Below are 27860 nucleotides of genomic sequence, written 5' to 3'. Positions count from 1 at the left end.
TATTAAACCTTATACTTTCTGAACTGATATGAATATGTATTTCTAATGCAAAAATTCATGAACATATAAAAAAATAAAGATAGGCTTATATCAAGGAGCTAGAAAAGAAGAGGCTTAGCAGATAATTTAAAGTCAAATAGTATAAGACCTTGAAAAGTTTAGCATAGATGGAACCCCAGAGATTATATGGTATTCTTAATTGAACACCAAAAAACTAAATTTTATACTAAGAGAAGAGAGACTCCCAAGAATTTCCAATTGCTTATGAATTCTTCCCAGATGATGAGCACAAATTAATATTAATAGTGAGAAATCTTTCCTATAGATAGTTGTTAAACATTGGAGATTTTGAATTAAATTAAAAGAATAGCATAATCATACTTATTTTGGGAGGCTCTCTTATGCTGAGTGTAGGATCTTAGGCTGAGGGGATCCTTGAGGCCAGTTAGAAATCTCTTGTTAGTGTTATATCTGAAGCAAGATAAAGGTGACATCAAAGGAAATAGAGGGAAAGGGACAGAAGTGGGAATATGGGTTGGGGCCCCCTTATTGACAATATATACTATTATCTCTGCTACTGGTCATGTTGCCTAATTTCCTTCAAGTTTCGTAATCTGAAAAAATGAGAGTTGAACTATATCACCTCCAAGAGCCCTGGCATTCATGACACAGTGAGCATATTAAAAAACAAAAAACAAACAAACAAAAAAAGCGGTCAATGACAGATTTGATTGCAGACTATCTGCTTCTTCCCATCCACAGAGTTCAGCTATGGAGGCCTGACCCAGTTAATTTAATCTTATTCTCTCTCAAATTTGAGAATAAATTGGGAATTTGCAGCAGACTCATATTAGTGGTAGAAATCTGAACAGAAAGTCTGAATTCTTACTGTTGAGGTTTCAAACATTTTAAAGATAGTTATTTAAATTTTCACTGGAATTCATAAAATGACCTATATTTTTACAGAAAATTCTCTTTTAATTAAACTGACCTGACTATAGTTCTTATGCTTTCAAACAAAATGATTTTGACTAGGCAATAGAAATTTTCTCTGACTGTTTCAGGGATATTTTCCATCAGAGAAATGTTGTTTACCACTCTCTCATCTCCACCCCAGAAAGTCTCTAAGTAGATTTAAAACTTTTAATTCACTTGTCAGCAGAATATATTTATCCAGAATAATGAAAATGTCAAGCAACTAAACATCTCCCTCTCAGCATTCTAGACCTCCCATATATAGATTTTTATTGTAATTACTATTTCATGAATTATTACTCAACAAAACTTCTTTAGGGTCCTTATTGAGTGGTAAGAGGAAATTTGTCCGTGTTAATATTGCACAATTCTCCCTAATGAAGAAAAGTTATGTAGCAAGAACACAGCTTTTGTAATCAAAGACCATGTTCAAACACTGATTCAGTCACTTGCCAGCTGTGCAACCTTGATATCTTACCTGTCTGAAAGGAGGTCACCCATGTGCGACCACCTTCAGCGTCATGATGCTCTTCAGTTGCCTCAAGATGATGCCATTATCTTCCTTTTAGGAGAGAAAAGGGGAAAGGCATCCTGGGAAGTCTGGCTTCATCATTAGTGTATATTCCTTTTGTTATATTTTTATTTTATGTTTTGAGACCTTATTTTGTTCCTCACCCAGAAGAAAAATTTCAACCAAAGTTTACAATGTGTTAGAGACACATCACACTGTTCCAACCTCTCCTGCCCAATCATACCTCTGAGTTCAGGCTCCCTAGAACAACATGGGCAGTAAAACTAGAATTTCTCCCCGACCTCAACTTCTATCCTAAATGTAGCCCATGATGACTTCCTTTTCCAAGTCACCATTACTTATCTGTACTAGTACTCAGAACTTTTCTGTTTGCACAAGAGTCTTCATGGGGTCTTTTTATTACTCTTAAAGTATGGTTCTAAGAACCTTCAACTCCTTTCTCTGTTCTTTCAAGGTTTGGATTTAGGGAAGAAAGCCAATAGTCAATATTAGTTTGACAACTTAGTTTTTTAGAGATGAAGAAGCTGAAGAACAAAGAGGTTTTAGTGGCTGAATCAAAGTCAAGCACTTAGTAAACGGTAGAGTCAGTATTTGACTTCAAGGCACTCGGATTCCAGGGTCTTTCCATTTTAGCACTCCCTATGAAGATATTAAACAGCTTGAGATTCATGTGTAAACATACAAATGGAACAATGAAATACAATTAATAGTGCATAGGGAGATCAATATATATGAGGATTTTATGTAGAAAATCCCTGCTTTTTATGCCAAAACAAACTCTAGACTGATATGTTACAAGATAAATGTAAAAAACAAATAATAGATGCACTAGAAGAAAACATGAAATAATTTTTATTAGAGAAGACAGTATAAGGAAGTTATAAAATTGATACAGCTTCTAAACCATTAGTTCTCCTGGGAATATACCCTACCAATTGACTTATATATGGCCACAAAAATAAGTATACTGGCTATTTACTGAAGTGTCTTTAAAATTATTATTTTTGTTGATGTTGTTTTAATAGCAGTGGGTTTCATAGGACCTAAATATTCTTCACGGTGCATATGAGTTGGTTCTGAAATAGAATATCTGCCAAAAGTTACTATCTGTGTGATGCTAAGCTTTATTTTCCTCACTGGCAAATTTTAAATAGCTAATATTTACCTACTTGTCTTATTTTAATGACTAAATGAAGAACAGTGTCTAACAAATAATTAGTACTTAGCAAATAATATCTTCTGTCATAGGTTAGGGTGCAATAACAAAATACCATAGATTGAATGGCTTAAAAAGCAGAAGCTTATTTCTCACAGTTATGGAGACTAGAAGTCTAAGATCAAGTTACCAGCCAGGTAGGTTTCATTCTCAGCCCTCTTCTCTTAGCTTGTAGATAACTGCCATCTTACCATGTGCTCACATGACTACTTTCTGTGCACCTGTGCAGGGGAAGAGAGAGAGACCAAGCTCTCTGATATCCCTTCTTAATCTAACTTTAATTACCTCCCAAAGGTCCTATCTCTAAACTCTATCATATTTGGGGCTACAGCTTCAACATACAAACTTGGAAGGGGCAGATAAACATTCAATCCTTATCCCCTCTATGTGCAAAAGTACAATTCTGGAAAACAGAAGAATACCTGCCCAGACCTTAGTTTCTGTTGGAATAGATGTTAAGGAATCTAGTCCAGGATTTTATGTGTAAATTGAGATTTCATATTTAGGTCAGAGAATATATTCCAGGGTTTCTTTGAAGCCCTGATGCAGGAACAGGATTATACTATCAAGCACAGGGCAGGTTTACTATCCCCATCAGAGATTTGGAAAGAAACCTTTTTTTTTGCTGATCTATTCAGAAGAGGAAGGGAGTGGGGGGCTGATGGGGCTCAAAGTCAAGTGGACCTGGACACAGAACATTTCACGTAATGCTTAATTAAAACTTTTCTTAGGCATTCTTGGCAAGCTCTCCAGAAGGTGGAAACACACCAGGGATCTTTTATACATCTGCATTCATTCTGGTCTGATTTCAGTTGCTTCACTAATAATGGAAATTTTCTATAAAAAGATTTCAGAGAATTTTCTATTCTTTTTAAATAGAATGGTGTGTACAAAAAAAGACTTTGGAGAACTGTTTTTCAAAAGAGTTTCTATTTAAAAGACTTACTTTAACCCTCAATTCCAAATTATTTTCCAAATAATTATTCTAAACTTGACCACTCTCCTCAAAACCTCTCCCCTCAAAAGATGATTTGTGGGCCTATGTCATGGAGAGTTGAAATCAAGGATACTCCCCCATTAGCTGCTGGCTGGCTGCCAACATTGTTAATGTGTGTTCTAAACCTTGTGCACATTGTGCACATTCATATCTGTACATTTGGCTCCTTTCCCAAAATTCAAGCTAAAGAAAACCTTAAGGCATCTCAAAATCAATGATTATACATACCCCATTTCCTTCTGACTCCTTTGACACTTTCTTCGTCAGCCATCTCCTTCTTTTCTCTAAGATCAAACTCTTACATTGCATTGGTTCCTTTCCTTCATGCATTAATACCCTCACATCCGGCCCATAACAAAAATATCTCCTCTCCACCACACAACTAGCTCTAGATACTGTTTATCTTATCATCACTACTTGAAAAGTGCACTTCCTAGTATAATAATAGAAGTAATTGCTAAATACTTTAGACATTTTTAATTTCCCTGGATCAGAGAAACTTTAATTATCCTAAAAGAAGCACCCAAAATTATAAGAAGTATTTTTAAAAGATAAATAAATAGAAAGAATAAAAAAAGTTTTTCCAGGGCTAGGGGCATAGCTCAAGTAGTAGAGCACTTGCCTAGCAAGTACAAGGCCCTGGGTTCAATCTCTAATACTCCAAATAAATAAATGAGTCCTGCTACATTTCAGGATATAAGATCAATATATAAACATCAATTTTATTCCTGTGAACTAGTAAATAATAATCCAAAAACGAAACTAAGAAGAAATATAATTTATATAAGCTTAGAAGAATAAAATATTTAGGAATAAATTTAATAAAGGAAGTATAATATTTGTTTATTGAAATCTAAAAACGTCATTGAAAGAAACTTACGGATGGCCTAAATAAATGAGAGTAGTCCAGAGACTTATATTGCTACAGTAGCTAGAATCCCTAAATTCATCTGTAATAATCTGACAAGGTACCTTAAAATTCATACAGAAATTCAAGAGAATCAGAACACCCAACCTTGAGAAAACAATGGAAGGCTTACGTTTTTTTCAAGATTTAATATAATTCCTCTGTAATCAAGACAGTGTAGTAGTGGTATAAGATTAGAAATATGGATCGATGGAATAGCATTTCAAGTCCAGAAATAATCCTTGCATTAATGGTCCATTTTTTTTACAATAGTGCCCAAAGATTCAATAGATAAAGAATAGTCCTTCAGCAAGTGGAATTCACACAATTGCATATCCAAAAGCAAAGAATGAAATTGCAACATTGGATTTCAGCCCCACATGTAAAAAGCTGTCATCACTCCCAATCTTATAATGACAGGGGAAAAAACATGAACAAACTAAAAATCAGTGACTTTTCATGGACCTTGCGAGGAGCTAAAGTTTTAGGATAGACAGCCAAACCAAAATATAGATAAATAGTTGAATCCAGACAGTCACTGAGATCTGCTTATGTGGAACAGAAATCACCAGAGCTATAAATTAATAGAAACATTTAAATAGTTATTTTGGCAAAATGCTAGAGTCTGTTTGTGGTCTAGAATGAGAGTGAGATTGGGAGTCACATAGGGGAGCCCTTTACCTCTAGGAACATTACCACAGTTTCATAGTGAAGAGTCAAGAAAAATATTATGACTACAGGTGGTAGGGAAAAGCTTTCATTTTGAAATAAGTATTGAGCATGCATGCTTTATAACCAAGACCTTCTTTTCAGGATAAAGGCTTTAATCAAGGAGAAGGACAAGGTCCTGCCTCTAGTCCCTTCTGCCCTACCAATCTTACCTCAGGTGGGGGCAGTTGGAGGATGGAGCTTAGAAACACTTTTGCAAATCAAATCCAAGGAACCCAGGCACACTAAAACACTGAAATTTAACCATACAATTAGAGAATGTGTTTCCTTCTCAATACTTTTACCACCACACCAATAAGACTCTAATATAAAGGTATTTAGGAAGCAGATAACAGACTATCTCTCATGAATGTAAATGCAAAAATTCTTTTTAAATATTAGCAAATAAAATCCAAACATAACCAGTTTGGAATTATTTCAGATATGCAAGCATAATTTAACATTCAAATCAATATAACCCACCACAACCATTAATGTAACCCACCGCATCAACTAGATAAAGAAGAAAAATCATGCTAGGGGCATGGCTTAATTGATAAAGCACCTGCCTGGCAAGCACAATGCCCTAAGTTCCAACTCCAGTACCATCAATTTTAAAAAATGGGGGAGGAGGAGGAGGAGGGGGAAGAAGAAGGAGAGGAAGAAGAGGAAGAAGAGGATGTCAGTGCAGAAAAAGCATTTTACAAAAATCCTACACTAATTCTGGACAAAGCTCTCAACAAACTAATAGAGAAGAATTTCAACTTGATAAAGAACATTTACAGAAAAAAATTCCTACAGTCAGCTAGCATCATCCTAAAGAACTGGATGCTTGCCCTATAAATTATGAACATAGCAAAGGTAACCCTCTGTTGCCAGACCCATTCAGTATTATACTTGAAGTCTTAGCCAGTGCAAGAAAAGAAAATTTAAAATGTACTGATTTGGTGGGGCATCTTGGCTGTTTCCATAACTTGGCTAATGTGAATAGTGCTGCAATAAACATGGGTGTGCAGGTGCCTCTGGAGTAACCTGTGTCACAGTCTTTTGGGTATATCCCCAAGAGTGGTATTGCTGGATCAAATGGTAGATCGACGTCTAGCTTTTTAAGTAGCCTCCAAATTTTTTTCCAGAGTGGCTGTGCTAGTTTACATCCCCACCAACAGTGTAAGAGGGTTCCTTTTTCCCTGCATCCTCGCCAACACCTGTTGTTGGTGGTGTTGCTAATGATGGCTATTCTAACAGGGGTGAGGTGGAATCTTAGCGTGGTTTTAATTTGCATTTCCTTTATTGCTAGAGATGGTGAGCATTTTTTCATGTGTTTTTTGGCTAACCAGTTTTCCCAGCAGTTTTTGTTGAAGAGGCGAATGGATTAAGAAAATGTGGTATCTATACACAATGGAATTTTATGCAGCCATGAAGAAGAACGAAATGTTATCATTCGCTGGTAAATGGATGGAATTGGAGAACATCATTCTGAGTGAGGTTAGCCTGGCCCAAAAGACCAAAAATCGTATGTTCTCCCTCATATGTGGTCATTAGATCAAGGGCAAACACAACAATGGGATTGGACTATGAGCACATGATAAAAGCGAGAGCACACAAGGGAGGGGTGAGGATAGGTAAGACACCTAAAAAATTAGCTAGCATTTGTTGCCCTTAACGCAGAGAAACCAAAGCAGATACCTTAAAAGCAACTGGCCATTTGAATTTCTTCTTTTGAAAAAGTTCTGTTTAGTTCACTTGCCCATTTCTTTATTGGTTCATTAGTTTTGGGAGAATTTAGTTTTTTAAGTTCCCTATATATCCTGGTCATCAGTCCTTTGTCTGATGTATAGTTGGCAAATATTTTCTCCCACTCTGTGGGTGTTCTCTTCAGTTTAGAGTCCATTTCTTTTGATGAACAGAAGCTTTTTAGCTTTATGAGGTCCCATTTATCTATGCTATCTCTTAGTTGCTGTGCTGCTGGGGTTTCCTTAAGAAAGTTCTTACCTATACCTACTAACTCCAGAGTATTTCCTACTCTTTCCTGTATCAACTGTAGAGTTTGTGGTCTGATATTAAGATCCTTGATCTTAAAAAAAGTGTCACCCTAAAAAACTAGCTAGCATTTATTGCCCTTAATGCAGAGAAACTAAAGCAGATACCTTAAAAGCAACTGAGGCCAATAGGAGAAGGGGACCAGGAACTAGAGAAAAGGTTAGATCAAAAAGAATTAACCTAGAAGGTACACCCATGCACAGGAAATCAATGTGAGTTAATGCCCTGTATAGCTATCCTTATCTCAACCAGCAAAAACCCTTGTTCCTTCCTATTATTGCTTATACTCTCTCTACAACAAAATTAGAGATAAGGGCAAAATAGTTTCTGCTGGGTATTGAGGGGGTGGAGGGGAGAGGGAGGGGGCGGAGTGGGTGGTAAGGGAGGGGGTGGGGGCAGGGGGGTGAAATGACCCAAGCCTTGTATGCACATATGAATAATAAAAGAAAAAAAATGTACTGATTTGGAAGGAAAAACAAAACTATCTTCATGCACAGGTGACATGACTGTCTATGTAAAAGATCCCAAATAATTAATAACAAAACACCTCCTGCTGCTAATAAATGATTATAGCAACATATGAAAGTTGATTTCTTTCCTATATACCCACAATGAATGTTTCAATTTGAAATTGCTATACTTTGAATATGAAATACCCCTCCACAACTTCATGTGTTGAAAGCTTGGTCAGCTGGTGACACAGTTTGGGGAAATTCTAGAAACTTTAGGAGGTAGGGTCTAGTTGGAGGAAGTAGGTCACTAGGATTGGGTCCTTGGCTGTATCTTTTCCCAGGCCCTCTTCTTGCTTACTCTTTCTCTGCTTCCTAGACACCATGATGTGGACTACTCTACTCTATTCCACCATGTCTTACTCACCATGATGGACTGAAAGCTCTGAAATAATGAACCAAAATAAGATAAATCCTTCCTCTTTTAGATTGCTTTGTCAGATATTTTATCACAGAGACCAGAAAGCTACCATAAAGGCTATTTATAATAACACCCAAAGTAGTATACATCTAACAAAATATCTATATGCAGAATGCTACACAATTCTGATAAAAAAATTAACAGTATAAATGAACAATAATCCATGATCAATATTAGTAAGAAATCAAATCTTCTCAATTTGATCAATAGATTCAACCTAATTCCAATCAAAATCACAGCAAACTATTTTATGAGATATCAACAAATTCTAAAGTCTATATGGAAAGACAAAAGGCCTAGAATACTCAACATGATACTGAAGAAAAATAAAGTCAGAGGATCAAAATTACTCAACTTCAAGACTTATTATGGCATTACAAGAGTTAAGACAGCATGGTATTGGAGAAAAATGGAATTCAGGTCATTAGGATGGCAGAGACAGAGAGAGAGAGAGAGAGAGAGAGAGAGAGAGAGACCAAAAATAAGCCTATATAAATAGTCAACTGATCTTTGACATAGGAACAAAGACAATTCAATAGAAAAAAGGATTGTTATTTCAACAAATGGTGCTGGGACAACTGGAACACCATATTTAAAAATTAAAATTGAACAGAGACCTTAAAGATTTAAAACAACTCAAAATGAATCGTAAGCATAAAATTAAAATACAAAATTATAAAACTTCCAGAAGAAAACACAGGAGACAAGTCTGGCAGATCACATCTGTAATCCCAGCTACTTGGGATGTGGAGATGAAAGGATCATGGTTTGAGGCACACCTGGGAAAAAGCACAAAACACATTATAAAAATGAATAAAGAAAAAAGATCTGATAATGGCTCAAATGGTAGAACAGTTGCCTAGCAAACACAAGGCCCTGAGTTCAAACTCCAGTACCACCAAAAAGAAAGAAAGAGAGGAGAGAAAAAGAGAAGGAGAGAGGGAGGGAGGAGGGAAGAAGGGGGAAGGATGGAAGGATGGAAGGAAGGATGGAAGGAAGCAAGAAAGGAAGGAAGGAAGGAAAGAAGGATGGAAGGAAGGATGGAAGGAAAAACAGGAGAAAACAATACTTTAGGATTCATTAAAGTTAAATTTTTCTTCTCTGCAAAAGACAGGTAAGATAATGTAAAGACAACAACAGAATGGGAGAAAATATTTACAAAACATATATCTTTTATGGATACATAAAAGGCATGTATCCAAAATGTACAAAAAATTCTTAAACTCCAAAAATAAGCAAACAACCCAATTAAAAAATGGGCAAAAGATCTCCACAAACACTGCACCAAAGTACTCATACATATGGCAAATTAGCATATTAAAGGTGCTCAGCATCATACATAATTAAAGAACTGCAAATTCAAATGACATTAATGTACTACCGCACCTATTAGAATCTCCAAAACACTGATAATACCAATTACTAGTGAGAATGCAAAGCAACAAAAATTCTCATTCATTGCTAGTAGGAATGCAAAATAATACAGCTATTTTGGAAGACATACAAAGCTAAACATACAATCTAGGAATTGCACTCCTGGTATCTAATCAGTTGTTTTGAAAATTTATGTCCAACACAAAAGCCTGCTTACAAATATTTCAAGCGGATACATTCATAATTGCCAATAAGTAAAAGTAACTAAGATATCTGACAATAGATGAATTCATAAGAAGCTGTGCTATATCTACACAATGGAATCTTAGTGATGGAAAAGTATGAGCTCTCAAGCCACAAAAAGGCCTAGATGGATCTTAAATGCATATTATAAAATAAAAGAAGTGAATCTGAAAATGTGCCATGTATGTGAATTATATGATTTTAATTGTATGACATTGTGAAAAAGGCACAGTATAGAAACAGTTAAATGATCAATGGCTGCCTTTGAAGAGAAGAGAAAGATTTGAGTAAATACAGTAAGTACAAACTATTCTGTACAATATTATAATCGTGTATATGTCAAAACCTATTAAACTTTATATCACAAAGAGTAAATCTTCATGCATGCATGCAAATATTAAAAACTCACTTAGGAGGTCAAGAAATCCCAGGATGGAATAAATAATATTACAAATCAATGTGACTATTTAAAAAGTATGAAACAACCTCACTGAAGGAAGTGGGGAGGTACTGAAATAAGTAACTTTGGAAATGAGTGGAATATGTAAAATTAAAAACTAAAGAAACTACTATAAACACTATCCTCTGGTTGACAAAGCTTTTCCAGTAGGAGTACAAGCTAGCAATTCAGATATTGTTATATACCAGAATTGAACAATTAAATAATGGAAGGACCCCAGTTTTTCATCCTTCCAGAGAGGAACCTCCCTCTGCAAATAAACATGGGGAAGACAATTGAATGATATACGTGTTGTGGATTAGGGTTGAGGACATACTACAACTCGCGTGACGGTGTTACATATAGAAGTGTTTATAGATATGTGTATATACATGGGCTCATATACACATACATTTCCTTGCTCTATCAGGTAAGAAAGCCTAGAAGCAATGATCCACGAGTAGCAAGGAGTATGCCTTATGCCCATATCTTGGTTTCTAATATCATTCTCAACAACAGAAACCCGAGGTTCCTTGGGGAAATGGCTGATTCTAGGAGTGGGGCAGGAAGTAAACATATCTGCACACCTACCCTTCACCCCCTAACACACACACACACACACACACACACACACACACACACATGGTGAGTGGATGTCAAAGGCACACTGGATAGAGCTGGAAAAAAAATTCCCAATGGCTAAAGCTGGAATAAATTAAGCCACAAAAGTAGTATTGGATTATAATACAAAGTATAAGACATATATCCATGAATAGGTACTGATGGAAATAAGTGATCAATTAAATAAGTAAATAAATTAATAAGGGAGAAGGTACAAATCTTCAGGCAGAAATTTCCAAATATTTATGCAGATGTTCCATCCTCAAGGAGATGTACCACAGCTCTCCATTCCTCAAGTGCTGGGGACACACTGAGACTTCCTTCTAAAGAGTACAACATGGAACAGGGGAAAAATAAAGAATAACTTTACAATGGAGAAACCCAAAAAATATTATCTCAGCCAGATAATCAAGGTCAACATCAAAAGGAATAAATCAGATTGATACTGTGTATACTCCTAGTAAGATGTAATGAAACTGCCACTTTTCACAGTCTTCCTTAAAAACACTCACAATTCCAGTCTGAAGACACATATTTCTAGCCTAATCATGAGGAAAATATCAGTTAAATCCCAATAGGGAGAAACATTACAATTAAATTTACAATACACCTAACCAGTATTCCTCAAAACTGTCAAGATCACCAAAAGCAAGAAAAATCTGAGATACTATCACAGCCAGGGGATGTCTGAGGAGTCATGAAGACCAAATGTAATATGGTATACTCCATGGGATCCTAGAACAGAAACATGATGATATATAATATTTAAGACTATCTGAATAAATTATGGACATTAACAAAATCATATTGGTGTTGGTCCATTAATTACAGCAAACATGTCATAGTAATGGGAGAAACTAGGTGTTGGGGTACATAGGATTCCTTGTGCTATCTTCCCAATTTTTCTGTAAATCTAAAACTATTCTAAAAAGTAAAGTTTAAAAATCAAATTTGGACCCCTTTTTATATCACACAAAAAATTGGCTAAGAAATGAATCATAGACTGACATATAAAAGCTCAGAGTGTAAAGCTCTTAGAAAAACAACATGTTCCAGTGCTGGACAGCTCTTCAGTGCTCTCCCCTGTCCCCAACCTGGTAGAATCCCCCAAAGAATGTAAAAGAAGCAAACCTTCCCCACTCTGTGAAGAATGCCAAGAGGAAAGTGGAGGGCACAAAGAAAGCTAAGCCTGACGGTCCTGTGAACGGCTTGCCAAAGGGGCCATGGCAGGAGCCTGGAGCAGAGTTACTCAGGTCCAGGTCACAATCTGATTCTCCTAAGAGGAGCGTGTGCCTGGGGCTCATCGAAAAAGCAACAGTGGCTCCACATCTCGTGTGCCCAAGTCACAGAGCCGTTCTTGGAACGGTGGTGACTCTCCGTCAAGGCACGCGCACTGCTGCAATCCCTACAAAGGCTCTGAGGTAAGGACTTTCCGAACTCCAAGGACTGACACCAGTACCCCACCCAGAAGTCACCCAAGTCTCACAGCCAGAACTCATCCCGTTCTGAAAGCTGGTCAGCAGAGAGGATGGATAATTCTGGAAGTCATTACTGTAGAGATGAGCAGTGGGAGCAGAGGAGCTGCACCACCCTGGGCACGGCTGGCAGCAGAGGTTAGGTAGTGTCCCTGGGGCTGCCCTTGCACCCTCCCCATTAGGCAAACCTTGGCTGGAGTGGCCCCATAGAACAGTTCTTTTCAGCAGCATTTTTGACTCTGCACCCTGAGGTGAGTTTGGAGCTACAATTGAGGAGACAGCCAGGCAGATCCCTTCAGGTTGGCCTAGGGCGTGGCTTATGCTGTCAGTTGAAGGTCCACCTCAGCAGCAGCCCTGCGGCAGCTCGATGGCAATGCAACGACACACATCCCTGTTGGTGCGGCTTGGTGTTGTGTCTTCACCCCATATGGATACTCAATGACATTAAGCCAAGAAAGATGGGTTTTAGAATCTTTGCCTATAGTAGGTTGCACTCATGTACATATTTTACAGTGTTTCACAAAGAGAAAATGGCCTTAGGTCCCCTTATTCTCTATCCACGTTGTAATACAAAAAAAGAAAAAAAGAGCAACATAGAGTAACTCCTTGTGACCTTGGTTTCTTAGAAATGACAAAAAAAAATAAGAAAAGAAAAATAAATTAGATTTCATTAAAAAATTTAAAAACATTCATGTTTCAAAGGATACATCAAGAAAACAAAAAGGCAAACTGAAGAGTGAGAGGAAATATTTGCAAATTATATGTACAGTAAAACACTTGTATCCAGAATTATATATTCCAGATGAGACTAGAATAGCTCTAATCAAAAAGACTGCTGGTGGGAATGTAAAATACTATAACAGTCTGACAATTATAGAACCAACCTCCTCTCTTCATTTCTGCTCCCACTTCTTTATCTACTTGGCCGACTACAATGGCATCTGACTACCCTCCTACAGTGTGATCCCAAGAGGCGCTCAGGACCTCCTCTGATATACAAGGCATGGTGGCAGGAGACATCAAATCTCTAAACTTCTCTCCCCAAATCAAATAATTACCATTTTTCCTTGTCAGGATCCATTTTCTCCTGTATCCCAAAGATGAACTAGGAGACTGCATGTCAAGATAGCTCCTGAAACAAGTCCTCTTACTCTTCAATTGCCTTGTGCAGAATTAGGCTGGAACTGCCTAAAGTGCTTGTCTTTTGGATTCACTTACTTTTTTACTCAACTTTGCCTCTACATCCTACAGAAAATTTATGTAGAACTGTTTTATTTTTTATGGGTATTTGTATTACACATATATTTATATTTACAAGGTAATTCTTCATGGAGAAGAGAGGAAAGGGTTGCATTCTAATTCTGCTGCTTATTCATGGTTCAATGCTCATATCTGATACCACTTACCTCATGAACACTTTGTGATCCTTATACCAATATGTAATTTTTTACTTCTTTGAATCTCCAAAATGAACCCTGCATCTGTTTCTTTGCTTTACTTCATTCATTTTAGTCATTCATAAAGTTATTAACCTTATCATAAACTCTTTTTTTCTGTGTTCTGATATATACATACATATATGTAATACACATATATACCTATATAATAATATGTATACATAGATATATGTATATTACGCCTAATTCGATAGTCTTTTCACTATATAAATGATTATATTATTGTATGATGTTAATCTGTGCACGTCTGTTTTCCAATTGCAATTGAAGGCCTTTAATAAGAAAGATTGGTTTACTCTTCCATGCTTTCTAAATATAGCTTAAATTAGTGCCAAGTGTGTGAATGAATAATTAATAATTAATTAATTGACTAGCTTGAGATTGTCTTGTAGTGATAAGTGAGTCCGTGGTGTGGCCACTGCAAATGCTATCACATGAGCATGGTACAGTGAAGAACAGTCTAGAGTCATTTTTAGTTTTGAATCTACCACTAGGTAGCTGTGTGGTCTTGGAGAGCTCAACTTTCTGTGCCTCAATTGTATATCTGTAAATGCTAAAAGTTCCTTTCAGTTCTAACTTTCTAGGACTCTTGAAACTACTGGTCCTCATTACAATGAAGAAACAAACTACCAAAATAAACTTTTGAATTTAACAAATGAGCGTGTTTTTTTTTTTTATATCCTAGTAATTTTAGTACTACCTTGAATGCCTGGTACATGTAAGTCCTACTCCAGTGGTCTCACCTGTATTAACTTGTTTGTACCTATAAGCCCATTTTATTCCATTTTCACATAAAAAGCATGGAAAGGTACTATAACTTACAGACATGGTGGCAGAGCCAAGTCAGATCCAGGCAGTCAGACTCCAGAAGATGTGCTTTGATTCTAGTGCTTCTCCAGGGTCCACAGGTAGCACCAGTCTTTTCCTTTGTCCCCAGACGCATTGACTTCAAGTATATTGTTATATACCTCATTGAACAATTAAACTCTTGTTCCAACAGGAAGTAATAATTCAGAAAGCCATTGAGAGAACACAGTCCCCAGGAGAGCAAAGAGGTATTTATTGATGACTTCATTTAGGACAAGGGCCTTAGGTTTATTTGACTTTATAGAAGCTGGGTTGGGAAAACAAAGTGTGGAGGGACTTCTGACCTGACTTCTGGAAAGAATGCGGCTCTGTTCCCCAAACCTTATCAATCCTGGGGTGGAAAGGTGAACACTTTGTTGCGACATCACCTGTTTTCCTCCTACCCAGAGGTTCCAGTTGACTCAATGTCATCGAAATCTTCTTCTGTCTATCAGTTCTTCTTCACTGACTGGATTTAGGAAGCTACAGTACTGCTTACCCCCATTCCTCACCTCAGTTCAGAAATACATCAGCTATAAAAGACATACTAGGATGGCCGAACAGCCCTTTTAAAACGGTATCAGTAAAAACATGTAAACAAGAGAACTTCCATCATATGAAACTTGTACTTTGAGTTCAACAAAGTATACAGAGCAATGATAAAGGTGATTCTAGAACTAACAAAGATTGTGATCAACCTTCAGAGTGCTGGCCTTCTTCCTGTTATTCTAGCCAAATGTTTCTCTCTCATTTCTCTCCCCCATCTTTTTACTTTTCCTTTTCTCCCCTCAACACTTATCTCTACCTATCCATTCTTTCCCATGCACCCACAGTACTTTTCTTTGTCATCTTTCCCCTTCTAGGTCATCTAGAAAAAAGTCTCACATATAAAAAGACATGTGAATAGCACATACTCACACTTTGGTTTTTATCCATATACTTATTCATTATTCATTAGATGATTGATTGTAAAATTCTTTTTCAATGCCAAACCTTAGTTGTTCATACCATATCACCTGAAACACACACACTATATGTGTACATACATATGTACTTTATATTTGTGTATGTACGTATATAATATATATTATATATATGCACACATACCTTAGAGCAGATGAAATATTGTGTTTCCCTGAGAATACTGAATTGGGGTGGGAAGGCCCAAGATAGCCAAAATTAGGATATGTTCTTGATCTGTGGATTTAGAGACACCAAGTCTATAAATTTCAGTCTTAGGAAAAGTAGCTATTTGGAAAAACTAGCAAAAACAGAAATCTTCCTGTTTGGTGCTTTATTGGCTTTTCTGAAAGTCTGTTTTGAATTCTAGGAAAAGCTCAATCAATCACCGGCAGGGACCAAATAGTGTTCAACTCTTAGTGTCTCCCATACATTCACTGAAGAATTCCCTATGAGCTTGGAAAACTTTTCTAGCAGTTCATCCACCAGTGGCTCCTAGAGTAGAAAGAAAATGTGATTACAAAGCATTACATAAAGTTTAGGGGCATAGCATAGAGACTAAGCAACGCCAGGGAGAGAATGGATAAAAACCTCAGATCACGTGATTTCTCAGGCACCCTCTCTTGAGACCCTCCCCCCATCTCTAGGGGCTCTACTCTCCCACTTTTCTATCACGATAATCTCTTCTGCTTTACACTTTAAAAAGATAGTTTAGGTACAAAGATGTCCCAAAACACTATGTCAAAACCAGGACATGACTTTCAACCAAGTGCATCATTCCATTCTATCTATTACACATTAATTGATCTTCTCCTGAGGGCCTAGTGTGTCACTATGAACATTCCTAGCCCTTTTAGCTTGTCTACTCAGTTGAGAGGCCATACAGGCACACATTGGATGACAGACACAGCATCATAAAGTAGAAATAGCTTTAAGTTAGGAATATGAAGACTAATTATGGCACTGTCACTACTTGTTGGTAAGCCCCAGTTCAGAACTGTTAAAAGGAGTTGCTTTAAGTAGGGCACCAGTGGCTCACACCTGTGATCTTAGATACTTGGAAAGATGAAATTGGGGAGATTGAGGTTCAAGGCCAGCCTGGGCAAAGATTTTGAGAGATACCTACCTATCCCTGAAATAATCAGAGCAAAATGGACTGGAGGTGTGGCTCATGTGGTAGAGTGCCTGCTTTGTAAGCATGAAGCCCTAAGTTCAAACCCCAGTCTTACCAAAGAAGAAAAAAATGGGATTGTGCTTTGAATATTATGTAAGTTAAGAAATAGGAAACATTCTTATTGTTTTTAGAGAAGAATTAAAGCAGGGTAGAATTCTTGGTCAGCTGTAAATACAATCCCGTGGCATAACCCAGGGTTTTCCGAACAAGAAGCCACATATTTACTGGATCACGAAATCAATTTCATGAGCAGTGACCAACATTTTAATGAAATGGAACAGAATATAAATTAGAGTATAGCAACTGTATAGAAAGGTTAAATTTTGTTTCAGGTAACTTTGTTTCTATTACATGCATTATTATGTATTATATTGTGACAGGAAAAGATGTTTTAGTATGAGTTAATTTCGAGAAGTTCAAAAACTATTGAGGAGAATCAAAATTCAATTCTAGTTTAAATCTCATTCAAAATTGGATTTGGATTCAGCCTCATTACCTATTTTGTGATTTAATAGTTGAATTATTAACTCATTTAGTCCAATTTTCATAATTGCCTCATTCACTCTGTCATGGGATGATGCCCATAGATAATCCTGCTCTCCAGGAACTAGTTATGGCAGAAGAATGACATGAAACAACTAGAAAACACTGAGAATATTTAAGTTCCACACAAAGTGTAGAATTAGTCACTCTTCAGTAACCGGAAGTAATTGAAGGGCAGTTAGAGCTGGGATATTGAAGAACATTCAGAGAAGATCCATTCAGAGCAATCCCTAGGGAAAGATTGGGAGTTGGCTCATGAAGAAACAAAACAGTAGGAACCAAGAGTAGACAACCGAGGCTGTGCCACGTGGGAGAGAGCATGATCTGTCTGAGTAATCTGCCTAAGTCACAGAGGTTGCTGCTGTACAGGACTTAAAGGACAACAGCACACACATGTAGGTTTGATATCTTGCCATTCTCCATGTCTATGAGCTCTTGGTTTCCTGAGTGACCCCAATTACAATCACTCACACACATAGCCTGGATCTTCTCTTCCTTGGATCATCCTCTCTCAGTCCTTGACCTTGGTCAGTCATTATACAAACTACAAAACTGGATAGAGGAAGGAAGGAGAACAATGCAGAAGCGATCTTTGCCATAGTTGTATTCTTTCTGTAACCTGCTTGGAGTGGACCATTGCCACCAGAACATTCTCACAAAAACTTGATTTCTGCCCTGATGAGTTATTAGTGATACATCCTTCCTACCTGGTATAACTTGGGGTGGTTTCACTGTTAAGGCAAAGTGACTCTCGGGGGCAATGCTGAAGGCTCTGGATCTGGAGCTAAATCACAGGTCAGGAGTCTAGCCACAAGTCTAGTCTAGTCTAGAAACATTCCTTTAAACGTGAAGAGACACACAGCTTTGGGAGTTCCTTCTCTGTACCCTGCCCCTTCTCTCTGTATGTTTGTGTGTGTGTGTGTGTCTCTCTCTCTCTCTCTTTCTCACACACACACACACACATACATTGTCATATACACACAAAGCAATAATCCTCTCCTCATCCTCAAGACAGCCTGACTCCCTGATTCTAAGGTTAGAAGTTATTTCCTGTATATATTCCATAGCACAATTTCCCTATCAAGACAATTCATTCTGGATCTGTGATCCTCAACCTTACTCCAGAGAGTTATTGGTGACACCAGAGCAGTTAACTGTACTATTTATTGAAAGAAAGTGATGTTCTAATATCTAATATTCTGATATCATGAACAAAGAGCCACAAACAGAATCAGCCTGACAGCAGTGACATCACTTCTCCTGTGTGACCATGTTGGGGTTAAGGCTTACATCTGATGAGAGGGAAAGATCTGCTCATTGTCACCTGCACCTAACATGTTTCCAGCCTCCCCACTCATCCTAGATACCTTCTGTCTTGGATGCAGAGAAGAGGCAGTTAGCAGGAGAGCATTAGAGCTCCAGAGATGTCAGACTCCAGGACAGGTCGGATCTGGGAGGTTTCCTGATGGTTCTATGAATCTCTGTGGATGAGAGCACCAATCCAGCTCCTGGTAAATTACTTATTCCCAAAGTATCTGAAAACTGCTGCAAGCCAGCAACTGAACTAAGACAATTAAAGATTCATAGATGAGCAAGTTATGCACCTAATTCTCTAGTCACATCAGTGAACTTTTTATCCAAGGGATTGTTAGGGTCCATAGGTGGATTTCAATGGCCTTCACAACTTCTCGAAAGTTCTGTGTAAAGTTTTCTGGGTATTTGTATATTTTGTTTTCCTTTTGACAGTACTGGGGGTTGAAATCAGGGCTTTGCACTTGCTAGACGAGGCTCTACCATCTGAGCCATGCCCCTCCCCAGTCCTTTTGTTTTTAGTTTGTTTTCCAGATAGGGTCTCACACTTTTGCTCAGCTGTCCTTAGATAGAGACCCTCCTCCCTCTGCCTCCTATGTAGCTGGGATTCAAAAATGTAACACTATGCCCACGTGTAGATTTTAAAAGGATTCTAGCTCACGTCAAATTATCAAAGGCTTATATGGTCAAAAAAAAGGAGTGTTTACTTTCCTCAGCTATAATGATTATATATTCTCATGATCAGAAGGACCATGGATAAAAAAGAGGGGGAAAGTGTTTGTAGTGACAAAATCTGTGGTCTATCTGGTTGGCTGCCCCAACATCTACCTGAACAAGAAGTCAGAGAGCAGCTTCAATTGACCAGAGTATCCCACTTCAGTGGGAGCATGTACCTTGTAGAAGTTTGGTTAGAGTACTTTGACCAAAACTATGGGCCAACCCAGATTTTTTGATAAATGCTGTGTCAAAGGTCATTGTTCCTATAACATTTGAAAACATTCCAATTCCCATACTACCTTAGCAGTTTGTTCAAAGACAAGTAAATTGAAAACCACAATTTGTCATGGAAAACAAGTAATCCCACTCTTCCTGTCATGTGAAAAGTGCAGATGACCCCTTGTGGAGTCTGTCATCAAAACTGCTGTCACTAAGAATATACAAAGGGCTGGGACCATGGCTCAAGCACCTGCCTAGCTACTGTAAGGCCCTAAGTTCAAACCTTAGTACTACCAGGGGGGAAAAAAAAAGACTATATGGAGAAAAGACTATGTTGAACATCATATCTGGCCAGATTGTGATATGTTTCTTTTTAAGATGGCTTACTGCAGTTCAGAGATCCATGTTGACCAATTGTTCATTTGGTCATATAGTGAATACATAATCACCTTTTTAAAAACTATACTCTAAGCAAATCAAAAATTTATTATTGGAAATTATTTGACTGTTTTTTTCTTCTTAAGTGGTAGGGGAGGCACGTTTTTCTTAACCTCAGAAAAATCCTATTATGAGGAACAGAGAGGAAAAGGAGTGAACCTAAATGAATTGTCCTCTTAATTACTAAATAACTTATAAATAACTCTGTATTCTAAATCCAAGTGTTTTTATCAGAAGATAAACTATTGCCTAAGTTCATAGCTTGTAACATTCCCAAGTACAAAAAAAAATGAATTCCACACAAAAATTAGGATTGCTTCTTTCTCTGTGTGTGATAATATACTTCACTTAAAAAAAGCCACACCAAGAAATTATTTTGATCCTGATTATATAGTGTAATTAATATTAGCAAGTAATTCATTCACTGAAAATGGAGATCTGATGAGTGAAAAAGTTGGACTTTAAAAAAAAGTTGTCTTCATTGTTTTTTATTTTTATTTTTTATTATTGTTGTACTGAGCATACATTGTGACATTTACAAAAGTTCATGCAATATATCATAGTAGGTTTCACCTCCTCCAACATTCTCCTTTATGCCTTTTCCCCCATTCTTGGAATAGTTTCAACAGGTCTCATTTTTCCATTTACATACATGTGTACATAATATATCCACCATATTCACCCTAATATTCTAAGTCAATAACTATCTCTTTCATAACTAGGACATTACTTATGGAGGAATAAAGAATAGAGAGAGTTAACAGTTAACCATATCACGTCTTCTATTATATAATATTGATTTGGCATTGTTGTGTAAGATTTGTACAAAATGAGCTCTGATTGGCTACTAAGGTAATAGAAAATAATATCAGCTTTATGACTAGCAAAAATATAGCATGACAATTTAAAATATCACTTATATCACTTTAGTTTTTGATGCTATATTTCAAATACATATTTAAATGATGATGGGAAAGACGATTAAAGTTGGCCCAGTGACATTTTTCAGATAGTTGAAAAACGAAAAATATATTTTACCCTTCACAGCTTTAGGTTTCATTGTTATTGACTGATGCATTCTTTTGTTAAAGAAGTCAGCCAGTGGTCCATGAACCAGAGCATTTATATTTCCAAATCTAAGCTACTTCATTTTTAAGTCCCAAAGAGTTTTATTAAAGTGAAATTTTATCATATTTCTAAATCATAAAAAACTCATTATAAAGCAGTTTCTGTTTTTCCTCAAAGTATGACATTGTTTTATATGGTGTAGCACTGGAAGGAATTTCATACAACCCAAAGAAAGAGCATTCTGTCTCTTATGTCTAACCAAACAGGTAACAGAAATTGCTAAAACCTCTATATTGCACTAAGACATATGAAATTTTTTTCTTCAATATTTACTAAACATTGTGTTGTTGTGTTGTGCTATGTTGTGCTGCATTGTGTTGTACTATGGTAAGAATACAACATGAGATCAACCCTCTTAACACTTTAAGTATATGATACATTACTGTTTACTATAGGTGCAGTGATATACGGCAGATATCTAGCACATATTCCTCATGCTGAAACTTCATCCTGTTAATAAGTAGCTCCCAATTTTCCCTTCCCCACACCCCTGGTAACTATCATTCACTTTTGAGTGTCTGAATTTGGTTATTTTAGATACCTCATTAAAAGTGGAATTATACAAAATTTGTCCTTCTGTGACTGGCTTATTTCATTTAGTATAATGTCCTTCAAGTTCATCTATCTTGTTCCATGTTGCAGAATTTCCCTCTTTTTTGGGCACAACAGAATTCCATTGTTCACATATATCACATTTTCTTTTAAGTTGTTTCCATATCTTGGCTATTGTGAGTATGCTGCAGTGAACCTGGGTGTGGAGACATCTCTTTGATTCTTTCAAATAAATACCCAGAAGTAAGATTGCTGGATCGTATCAAAACTCACTAAGTGTTAAATTGTTTTAAGATTTGTGAATAAAATACAAACAGAGAGAAAGAACTTTTAAAAAGTGCACTGTAAATGATTCTTCAATTTTTATCTTCCTTAATCTTTTTCAATGTATGCCAGATTTTTTAAACATGCAGTCTTTTTTGTTGGTACTGGTGGTTTAAACTCAGGACCTCATGCTTACTAGTTTGAGCCATGCCACCAGCCCTTTTTGGTCTGGTTATTTTTGAGATAGGGTCTCACTTTATGCCCAAGAAGCATGAACCACTATTCTCTTTCTTGTGCTTCCCTATGTAGCTGGGATGACAGGCACGTACCACCATGACCTGCCATTGGTTGAGATGGGGGCTCATGAGCTCTTTGCCTCGGTTGGCCTCGATCTGCAATCTTCCCCATCTTTGACTCCTGAGTAGGTAGGATTCTGAGTATGAGTCACCATACCTAGCTAGAAAACTACACTCTTAAAATATCAATGTCCTGTCCAAGTCCACTGTGCCACCAAGAAGCACTCTTTATCAATACTTTGATTTAATCCAAACAATGATTTTTCCATGGAATAATGGAAACTAACTTGAAGGAAAAAAATATAGGCAGCTGAGACTTGGGAAGGGGACAAGTTATAAATGACATGAGAACTAATAAGTTATAAATCCCCATCAAGCAAGATGTGATTAAGGACTGAAACAGTAGTTTGAATGGTAGAGTGCCTGCCTAGCAAGTGTGAGGCCCTGAGTTCAAATTCCAGTACAGCCAAAAAAAAATGATTAAATATTTGTCACCTACAGTGGTGAAGGTAGTTCCTTTCCACACTCAAGATACAAAAGATGGAAAAGATTTTCAACTCATTTATTCATTCATTCAACATGTCACATTTGAAATATTTGAAATGCACAGTTCCTACTCAAAATGTTCAGTGTAAGGGAGGGATGAAGAGTCAAATGAACAATTACAGTAAAATCAGGTATTTCTATAATGGAAATATACACAAAGCACATGAGCAGCATTAAAAGTAGCAACTAAATTTGCTGGGGACATCAGGGAGGACTACAGTGTGGATTTTATGTATGATTATCAAACTAAAGGGAGAGAAGCATTCCAGGCAGAAAGATAGGCCTCTCCCAGGACTCAGAGTCATGGGACAATATGAACCCAAGGACCGATTTGTGTGACTACAGCTGAGAAAAGGGAAGCTGTGCAGTAACGCAGGAGATATGTTCATGTCAGGGGCAGTAGAGAAGGGCTAGAGGAAGGGGTGGAGAAGAAACCTGGAAAGTAGACTTTGGGTTTCATGATCAATGGGTGCAGGAGTAGATGAAGGAGAGAACCATGATGACTGCTGGGTTTCTGGCTGGAGCTCGTAGAGGACAGCAGCTCCATTTACTACACTAGGAAAGGGACATGGAGAAGAGAGTTATTTAGCTGCAAGGATGCCTGCGATTATGTATTCAGGTTTGAGAACCTTCTGTTTGAGATGCCTTCAGGACATCCAGTTGGATATGTTTGGTTGGCCATTATATAACAGAGAAGAACATAGGGTGAAGATATAAGCATGTAGCCGTTAGAATATAGATACAAGTTTAAACCACAGGATAGATGAGATCAGGAATTGCAAAGACAGAACCCAGGACTAAACCAATATGGAAAGAATAGGTACAACAATATTTGTAAAGCAGGCTGCAAGTATCCTGTGTGTAAGATAGGAGAAGGACTAGCAGAACATGGGACAAGAAAGCCAACAGGAGAGTTTCAAGACATGCACAGTGTACACCACTGTCAAAAGCTGCAGTGTTTCTTTGTTTGCTTGTTTGTTTTTGAGGAACTCCCATGCTGTTTTCCATAGTAATTTACTGACTTACATTTGTACATACAGTGAATGAGAGTTCCTTTTCCTATACACCATCACCAGCATTTGCTTTTTGTTTTTTGTCTTTTTGATTACAGCCGTTCTGAATGAAGTAAGGTGATAGTTCAGTGTGGTTTTGAGTTGCATTTCCCTGACAATGGTGATGTTGAGCATATTTCCATGTACTTGTTAGACATCTGTCAGTAAAAAAAAGTAGCCATCCAGCAGAGAAATGATTGAGATGCTGCCACTGGATTTGGTAAATAAGCTTTGGTAACATTAAGAAGGCATTTTATTGTTGTTGTAATAGTGGTGGTAGTGGTGGTTTTGAGGGGTAGAGGGCTACACCAGATTCCGTTAAGCTTAAGAGTGAACGGAAGCAAGAAAATGAAGACAAACTACATAGTTTAGAGGAGAGTGTGAGCAATAAAGGAGAAATAGAAGGCGATAATTCAGTGTCAAATTTATTTACTTATTTATTTTTGCAGTGCTGGAATTTGAACTTGGGGCTTTGCACTGGCTAGGCAGGTGCTCTACCACTTATGTCATGCCTCTAGTTCTTTTTGCTTTCCTAGGTTATTTTTCAGATAGGCCCTTAAACTTTTTGCCCAGGTAGCTTGGAACTGTGATCTGACTATCTATGACTCCTGCACAGCTCAGGTTACAGGCATACACCACCATGCCCATCTTGTTTGATGAGATTGGAGTCTCACTAACTTTTTACCCAGGCTGGCCTCAAACTGCAGTCCTTCCAATCTCTGCCTCCTGAATAGTTGGGATTAAAACAGGAGTCACCACACCCAGCCAAATTTATTTCTTAAGATGAGAGGTATTTGACAGATTTTTATATATAAACCATTTGGCAAGTTTTATAAGCACTATTCTAGTTCTTTTTAATATATGCTTTCCCAGTTAATCATCAGAATCACTCTGAGAGATAACATTTAACAATTATTCAGTATTTCCTATGTGCCACACATTGTTCTACGCACTTAACACTCATTACTTTCCAATAAGCCTCACAACTCTTACAAGGTAAAAGCTATCACTCCCATTTTACAGTGAGAAAATTGAGGGACACAGAAGTAAAGTATGTCTCAAGGGCACAGATATAGAAAACCACAAAGCCAAAATTGAGCCAAAAGTCCTGTCTGTAACTCTGTGCAGTAATTAGGTAGTACTTACTGACTTTTTTTTTTTGGGTACAGGGGTTTGAACTCAGGACTCCATGATTACTAGGCAGACACTCTACAACCTGAGACACTCCACCAGTCCTTTTTTGTGTTGGGTATTTTTGAGATAGGGTCTTGCAAACTATTTTATATGGTCTGGCTTTGAACTGTGATCCTTCTAATCTCTACCTCCTGAGTAGCTAGGATTACAGGTGTGAGCCACCGGCTCCTGACTTTATTGACCTTTTAAAGATGAGAAAACTGATTCTGAGAGGTTAAACATTTCCCCTATTCTGTTGCCAATCAATGAATCTTAAAGCAGGATGAATATCTGAGCCTGATTCCAAGGCTTGGAACACCATGTTGTTGATGGAGCAGAGTCCAGAATTGGGAAAGAGAAGGCATGACAGGTGAATGAGAACCTGCAAAAGCAGGAGGGAATAAGAACCCAGGTGGAGCAATTAGTCTGTTGTCTGAAACATGTCAACAGATTCAGGAATGTACAGATCACAGGATTGGAAAGACACCCTTAGAGGCCACCCTGCTGCCTTCTTGGCAAGTCACAAGCAAAGCAAGACAGGAAAAATATCTGCCTGCCAAGGAAGAGTTCAGGAGCCAGGGGGTGGTAGCAAAAGGGATGCAAATAAATTGTCATTCATAATTGTGTGTGTGTGTGTGTGTGTGTGTGCGCGCGCGCGTGTGTGTGTCTTGTTTATTGCAGCACTATTCACAATAGCTACACTATGGAAACAGCCAAGATGCCCCACTACTGAAAAATAGATTAAGAAAATGTGTTATCTATATACAATGGAATTTTATTCAGCACAAAGAAGAATGAAATTTTGTCATTTGCAGGTAAATGGATGGAACTGGAGAACATCATCTTCAGTGAAATTAGCTAGGCTCAGGAAAGTCAAAAGCCACATGTTTTCTCTCATATGTGGAATACAGACCCAATACAAATGCAGCATTATTATGAAAACCAGGTAACATTAAGGGGAGGTCACAAATGAGAGGGGTAAGGTAAAAGAAAGAAACTAAGAAGATGAATATGGTTGATATGCCCTCTGTACAAGGATGAATATAGAATTTTTAAACCAGCTGAAACCACCATAAGGTAGAATGAAGAAAAATAGAGGAGATGAACCAATTTGGGTTACAATATATATACACATGGAAATATCTGAGGACACTCCCTGTGTAGTTACCTTTACCTTGAACAAGTAAAAATGTCATTTTTTCTTTTTGCTTCTGCAAAATTTAAGAACAGGAAGGTGGAACAGGTCCTGCCCAGGGGGAGGTTGGTACCAGTGGGAGTGGGGAGGGGAGAGAGAAAAGGTATAAGAGGGTGGGTAGTGTACAAATGCTGTGTACACATGTACGTAAATGCAAAAATGACGCTTGTTGACACTATTCCAGTAATGGGGGGAAAGGGGATAAAAGGAGAGCAGTGGTTGGGGTGAATTCAAATATTATATATTTGATACATTGTAAGAATTTTTGTAAATGCCACAATGTACCCGCACCCAGAACAATAAAAAAAAATAATAATTGTGTGTGTGTGTGTGTGTGTGTACATGTGTGCTGTAACTCAGCACTTATAACTACAAACAGTTACCAATCTAAACAGAATGGCTTCCTGTCTCCTCATGCAGACACCTCTTTCTCTGCAGGGTCTTAGAGCACCAGAGAAACATTTACCCCAGCATCTTCCCTACCAAAAGGACAAGAGAGATGCAAGGTTTGATGTCTCCAGTAGAATTGCCTTTAGCAGATGGCATCTGGACATTACTTTCAAGAAAGACTGAGAGTTACAGCAAAACAGTCTCTCTCCTTCCCTTGGATTATCAGACTCAATAGTTATACTGAGGAAAACTAAGCCTCCAAATTCTGAATTAGCAGCAAAGAAAGAGCAAGAGCCTAACATTTTCTTCTACTTACTGTTCTGCCTTCATTGCCACCTTTCCACAGGTAAGGGGAGGGCACACAGAGTGGGCATCCCTCCTCTGTTTAGTGTCTTTTCTTGATCTACTGATCTCTTCTTTTTCCTTGTGTTCTTTTTTCTTTGTCCATCCTTTAAATGTTTTTTTATTCTGTAGGATTCTTCTCTCTACATAAAATCCTTCACTAAATCTTTTTTGTTTGCAGGGAATCTAGAATCCTTGCCTTGGCATACAAGAGCCTTAACAGTCAATAAATATATACTGAAAACATATACATAGGGTCAACCTTGGCACTGTAAAGGGATTTTTTCTAAATAAGATACCCAAGCAAAGGCATCAGTACCCAGTTCTGAAAAAATCATGAGTATCTTCTGGGTCTGCCTATAAAGAGTAAGTTGTTCCTTAGACCACCCAACATGTGAAAACCCTGTCTCTCTTCTTATTGCTCCATGTGGCTAACTAGAACCAAGTCTGGAGAATCAGATGAATTAATCACACACAAATAAAAGTCTTTACAAAGGGAAGTTACAAATATTTCAGCATATTAGCATGAGCCTGTGTACATCTATATATGATGTAACCACCCAGCGTTCTTAAATAAGCCTGTATTTCCTCTTCCTCTGACCACCCAGTAAATGATCAAAAAATGCTTTTTCACTGATCCGTTGGTTGATGCTTTTTCACTGATTCATTGATTGATTGATGTTAGGAAGCGTTATTGATTTTGAGCACCAGCTTCCTTTAGAGTTGGGAACTTCCACACCATACTCTCATCATGACTCAGAACCAAGAGACTAAATCAACAAGGATGTAAAAGACTTTAA

The 27860-nt window shown here is 37.5% G+C and overlaps 1 protein-coding gene across 4 annotated transcripts in view; it reads right to left on the bottom strand.

Moving 5' to 3' along the window:
- The window catches only part of Tdrd15 (tudor domain containing 15), a 102281-nt gene extending 75362 nt beyond the window's left edge, over positions 1-26919 (bottom strand). For 3 of the 4 annotated variants that reach the window (XM_074049257.1, XM_074049255.1, XM_074049256.1), the window contains exon 1: positions 14737-26919. Coding sequence is in view for 2 of the 4 variants with exons in the window: in XM_074049255.1 (XP_073905356.1) it covers positions 14737-14742 (6 nt within the window). In the remaining 2 variants the exon portion in view is untranslated. Of the gene's footprint in view, positions 1-12540; positions 12892-14736 lie in introns of those variants that run through there. The other variant, XR_012439622.1, reaches the window with a different exon arrangement.
- Positions 26920-27860: the final 941 nt, after the last annotated feature.

This window comes from Castor canadensis, chromosome 12, assembly GCF_047511655.1.
Source record: "Castor canadensis chromosome 12, mCasCan1.hap1v2, whole genome shotgun sequence".
In the NCBI taxonomy this organism is placed as follows: domain Eukaryota; kingdom Metazoa; phylum Chordata; class Mammalia; order Rodentia; family Castoridae; genus Castor; species Castor canadensis.
Note: the sequence above shows the minus strand (reverse complement) of the source record. Positions and strands in the feature narration are given on the sequence as shown.